The sequence below is a fragment of the Ciona intestinalis genome, unplaced genomic scaffold (genome assembly GCF_000224145.3).
Source record: "Ciona intestinalis unplaced genomic scaffold, KH HT001069.1, whole genome shotgun sequence".
Lineage (NCBI taxonomy): Eukaryota > Metazoa > Chordata > Ascidiacea > Phlebobranchia > Cionidae > Ciona > Ciona intestinalis.
The window spans coordinates 1,091-6,410 of record NW_004191390.1 but is presented as its reverse complement, the minus strand read 5'-3'; the positions used below and the strand labels follow the sequence as shown (position 1 = coordinate 6,410).

General features: G+C 39.2%; 2 protein-coding genes and 1 long non-coding RNA gene across 5 annotated transcripts; 1 reads left to right on the top strand and 2 right to left on the bottom strand.

Annotated features, from left to right (window-relative positions):
• Positions 1-167: 167 nt before the first annotated feature.
• On the bottom strand, positions 168-1,593 carry LOC113475593. Of its 2 annotated transcripts, XM_026839902.1 has the most exons (8): positions 1,387-1,593; positions 1,280-1,334; positions 997-1,055; positions 821-919; positions 710-757; positions 619-655; positions 386-462; positions 168-335 (listed from the first exon to the last, which is right to left on the bottom strand). In XM_026839902.1, the coding sequence occupies exons 1-8, from the start codon at positions 1,590-1,592 to the stop codon at positions 200-202; spliced, it is 717 nt and encodes a 238-aa protein (XP_026695703.1). In that variant the 5' UTR covers position 1,593; the 3' UTR covers positions 168-199. The 2 variants fall into 2 exon arrangements, with proteins under 2 accessions (XP_026695703.1, XP_026695704.1); XM_026839903.1 differs by lacking the exon at positions 386-462 and having other exon boundaries at positions 235-335.
• A 367-nt stretch (positions 1,594-1,960) lies between these two features.
• LOC100180782 (beta-1,3-galactosyltransferase 5-like) lies at positions 1,961-4,727 on the top strand. The gene is made up of 5 exons (XM_002125164.5): positions 1,961-2,121; positions 2,503-2,657; positions 3,382-3,610; positions 3,719-4,166; positions 4,462-4,727. Exons 1-5 carry the CDS (start codon positions 2,036-2,038, stop codon positions 4,627-4,629), a joined length of 1,086 nt encoding a protein of 361 aa, XP_002125200.1. The 5' UTR covers positions 1,961-2,035; the 3' UTR covers positions 4,630-4,727.
• Positions 2,420-4,890, bottom strand: LOC113475594. Of its 2 annotated transcripts, XR_003397343.1 has the most exons (4): positions 4,446-4,777; positions 3,630-4,139; positions 3,015-3,220; positions 2,420-2,769 (listed from the first exon to the last, which is right to left on the bottom strand). It is a non-coding gene; the product is annotated as an uncharacterized LOC113475594 (long non-coding RNA). The 2 variants fall into 2 exon arrangements; XR_003397344.1 differs by lacking the exons at positions 2,420-2,769; positions 3,015-3,220; positions 4,446-4,777 and adding an exon at positions 4,836-4,890 and having other exon boundaries at positions 3,628-4,139.
• Between the last annotated feature and the right edge of the window lie 430 nt (positions 4,891-5,320).

The following is a 5,320-nucleotide window of genomic DNA, read 5'->3' as shown; positions in this document are numbered from 1 at the left end:
GGTTAAACAAGCGTAAAATACTAAACTTTATGCTCAATACTGGTGAGCGTGGTGCATCCATCATTTGGATTTAGGAACAACACTTCTAGACTTCGGGGTACGGGTTTGAAGCTTGTCGCTGCCACCATTGTGGGCAAATGTGTTCTTGGGGAAGACACTTAACAAAAATTGCCTCAACCCAGTGGTCACTATTAGTTTATTAAAAACACCCTGATTGTCGAGTTAATGAACCAACCCCGAACACCCAACCCACCCAATGCAACTTCTCCACCTTCATCTCATCCAATCTGAGCCGGGTTTCAAATAATTCAACTTCCATTGTTTCCATGGTTTTCCTGCAAACAACCATAAACATCTTATACACCAAAACATAGAAACAACAAACTTGGATTCTTGAAGTTGATTTTCAAGGTTTATGTTTAGCTCTCTTGTTGATCTTAATTCTTCTTGAAGTATTTTTATCTAAAGTTAAGTTTCAATGAAGGAACAATAAACAAAATTTATTTATCCTTGCATAGCGAGGTAACGGCAGTCGTTATAATACGGGTGTTCTGTTTCATACACGTGCCAGCCTATAACTTTTTCACAGCACTGAAGAAACCAACCAAACCAACAAACCTGGTTTGAGCCATCTTCCCCACCACCCGTCCCACACCTGTATGACATCACAATAACATTTGTTTATCATAACAACCCATCTATGACTCACAAACAATCTTTGATCTTCCCCTCCAACTTTGTATTGGTTTCCCTCAACCTGAAACATGATGTAACATAACATAGGAACCATTAGCGACCCCACAACCATAATATTCCAAACCTGTTGATCTCTTCCTGTTTTTCTCCAGCAATTCGAATCACTTGAACAATTTCTTTCGACAAATTCTCATTGATTGTTTCATCTCCGCAAAGGCTGTGTCTATGTATGTGATAACACAACATTATACAAATATAAATAACCAATAGGTTTTGTGCTTGACAAATGTAGCACCCCACCTTGCAAATGGTTCCCTCTGTCTTTTGGCAGTTGGTTTATTTTCATGTGGTTGTGTCGGCTGGAGAAATAATGTCGGAACATAGCGACGCGGTAAAGTGGTTTAAATATTATTTTGTACAAGAGACCAAAGCATGAAGATGTGCAACACAATGGGTGTCTGCCTCTAGCTAAGAGGGTACTGGTTCAAGGCTCGTTGCTGCTACCTTAGTGGGCATATGTAACAACGATTGCTAATATGCCCCTCATGCTCACTGTCATATTACGTAGTTATATCATACAAACCTCCATATAATGCAGCTCGTCATTTTGAATTTGTTGCTGGTCATGATCGCACACGCTGTAGATAAACATATTCACAATAAACAATATATATTTCTACCATGAGTTACCTTAAGTGACTTTGGTAATGTATTGCAGAAGTCAACAATTCTAAGGATTCGTTTAGTACAGGTATTAGTTTAGACACTTGTGGATTAAGCTTGTTGTTTGTTGGTGTGTTTTTGCATTTTGATAATTCTAAATTTAGATTTTCGATTTGCCGTTTAGCAACTTTGCATTCGGCGAAAACGTCGATTTCTTTTCGCGAAATATTCATTTTCAACTTTTCAACAAAAGTTTCGCGCGTAGCGTCGCTATGGTTACTTCAGTGCTTACCATCTTTTTATTCTGGAATATTTTAGATTTTTTTATTTACTGTAAAGACCTATTTTTTAACAAATATTATGCATTGCAAAAGAACTATTTATTCAAATATTAATTCCAATCAAAGATTTAAAATCGTGCGAACGTACTGACACGGTTTATACAATATATAATTGTTTAGAGTATAAATAAATATTTATTTTATTAATAAATTAATTAATAGTTATTAATAAATTACTCCATAACAACGCCTAATACATTGCTGAATTGAACCGGGGAGGAATAAACTTTCCCACGCCACAGTCCAGGATTCAAATCCCGATATTATGTTGTTGACATCTAGTTTTACTACGAAACATGGATGGCATGGATTTGTGAATGAACCGGTGACGTAGGATGCCTCGAAAATACTACAAACCATTTTTAATAGTTGGCGTGTTATTTATTACAAGTGTTGTCATATTGCAGTCCAGAATAAACAAGTACGTATTGATACATTGTTAGTTAAATAAAGACTGGTTTGAAGCAATCTAATTTACTGTGTTAACTTAGGTATTACTTACTTAGGTATTACTCTGTAGCCGACGTAAAATACCAATATTAAACCTAAAGCATTAAAGTACACTGGTTAGAGCGCTTGTTTCCCAACCAGAACTCTTTGAGAGTTCAGAGTTCAGGGTTCAGTGCTGCTACTATTGTGGGTGTTAGTGTCAATAAGTTACATACGCGGTAACTTGTAAGCATGCACGAGGTGTATTAAACAGAACACAGGTGTTGTATTGACTGTGGTTTTATTTAATAAATAAATAAAAACCAAGTTAAAATCATTAACGAGTTTTAATTTAACCATCTCCTCCATCCAGCGAACTTCCACCCGTGTGTGCGGCGAAGCAGAACAACGAGTTGAACAGCGTTTACAGCGACGATTTGTCGAATAAACGAGATTTAATCAAATTTGTTTCGACGCCATGGAAGGTTGAGAAGACGATCGCTCATGGGGTTTGTGGGTTGCACCCTGGTAGGTTGGGGGGTGTAGGGGGGGGTTGGTTGGGGAGGGTTAGGTGGTCGTTCGGGGCAACACTGATGTGATGTGTATTATGCCTTGGAATTCCATCAGTTGTATTAAAAGTCTGAAAAAGATTTGTTTAAAATTGTCAAAATATATTTGACTTGAATCTTAGTTAATGTTTGATATATAACAGAAATTCATATATCTTGCTATTCTGCTGTAATATTTAATTATAACAGCTTATAAAATCGGAATTAACAGCAAAATTACAATTGGTATAACACGCTAAGAACAGAATATTTAAAACATTTGTTAAATTGTTTTATTCGTTAACAAAGAATCAATTAGGGTTGGCTTCCAACAAACCTTAAGTTGTTTTGAATACATCATCCCTTCAAACATGAATGGGTAACATGGAACAACCTCGCCATAACAAACTTTTAACCAAATTAATGTATTGTTTTCGCACAAGCGTTTTATCCTTTGTGTATTGTGATGCAAACAATCCTTTTGTCACAGGAAACCTAGCTTCTGGCAATTGTTTGTTGTGTGGTCTCAAAGGTTGTTGTGTCCTACAGTGAGACATCAGAGTTTACTTTTAAGTGTCTAAACACATATATTGATGTAGCATCGCGGGGTCTTGAACCTGATTCAACTAATCACAAAACAATATTTGCCACAAGATCCTTCACACTTTTAATTCATATTTATCCAAACTCCCTTTGTGTTGCAGACAAAGTAAAATGGTCGATGGTAATTGTCGTTAAATCGAGCGCGTCACATTTTGATCGTCGGAACACTATCCGTGAAACATGGGGTGGAATTCGTGCGATTGATGATGTCATAATCGAACTAGTGTTCATTGTTGATGTAACCATGGATGACATCATCAATAAACAAACAGAGGAAGAAGGTTTTCTACACGGCGACATTTTGTTGATACCGTACATCAAAACACCATTGTAAGAAAACAAGTTTTACCTTAATTACTTATCTTGTTTACACTGTGTGGCTGTTAACATCCCCATCACTAGGGGATAAATAAGTCTCAATGAATTCATCCTTCACAGCCCGATCACATTGAAGACTGTGGCAGGAATGCAGTGGGTCGCTCACATCCTCCCCGATCGTTGGTTTTACTCCTCGTGTGACGACGACGTAGCAATTCACATCCCCCACATGGTGGCGCACCTGCACACCATGCTACCACACTACAGGGTTGGTGAACGCAACGACAAATTTGATTCGTTCGGCGACTTACCGATAAGTTGCATGTACAGTTACCAGAAGTGTGACGTTCCCGCGCGGGAATATTCATCAAAATGGAAGATCTCGTACTTGAAGTACCCACCCACCCAATGGCCGGTCTATTGCCGAGGGGGTCTCTACACAACCACAAGCAAAATGGCAACGAAATTATTTGAGGTGTCTCGCATGACCGAGTTGATGCATCTTGATGATGTTTGGGTCACTGGGTTGTTGAGGGAAAAGCTGAGGAAAGGAAACGCAAATATTGTGGTAAGTTTACTTGGGTTTATTATTCTTATGATATGTATATTGTTTTGAAAGGATATCGTGGCAGAAAAATTAAGCAAATTCACCCAAAGGGCGAGGATTAGTAAATAAGCTAACTACAATGAACAGTCGTTATAACACGGGTGTTATGTTTCATACACCTCGTGCCCGCTTACAAGTTACCATGTATGTAACTTTGTGGTTCATTGCTGTTTGCTGGCACTGAATGTTAAGTTATGTTTCCTCAACGAAGTTTAAGTTCGGATTGGTTACCCAACTAACCCCATATCACCCACAGCCTGCCCCGTATTCCGAGCGCAACGAGAAGGAATTGGTGAAGAATGACGACCAACCAGGGATGATAGTTAAACATATGTGGGGGGACATCCCCGGTATCGATACCGATGTATTAGCGGGCTTAAACTCAGCGTGGAAAATCCTGGAAGGTCGACCTCGATGCCCATAATGTTTGTGCTCCAAATAGTTGAACTTTATCAATATATTGCCCAATATTTTATTGCACAAGTTATAGATGCAACGCTAGTAAATGATCGTAAGCTTTTAGTCGTTCTTGTGTGTGGGGAATTCCATAGGAGGTTTGGGAGTGACGTCAGGGTGTCCTAAAAATGATTACGTCATCACCTCTGGAAAATAGAAACAGGATTAAAATACCTTCATAATTTATGTGGCTGGCGTTGGTGGAAAGCCACTACGGCACGACAAGCCCCCAGCCAATGGTAGTGGGTTTCTACTCTGGTGAGAAACCCTTGCTGGATAGACCTTACCCAAAGCAAGGAAAAGAAACCCATTGACAAAAATAATACAACGCAACAATAAACAATCACACCAACAAGCATATAGGAAGCGCAACATGATCATTGAAACATCAACAAACGAAAAGATACAAAATCTTACAGAAAAGCCCCGCAGTGCGCACGCCACCAAGCGCCCACCTGCAAAGAGTCAAAGCCAACAACGGCCCTGCATCACCCGACCGCTTATTGAGAAAACATCTTGGTACCGCGATACTCTCGTCGTATTTTCACACAATATAATATCGTCTGGCTGTTACGCACCGCACCGACCGTTACGACATACTGTGGCTGTTACGAACCGCTAAAAACGGCGACGTCCACGTAACAAAACCGCAGCTGTAA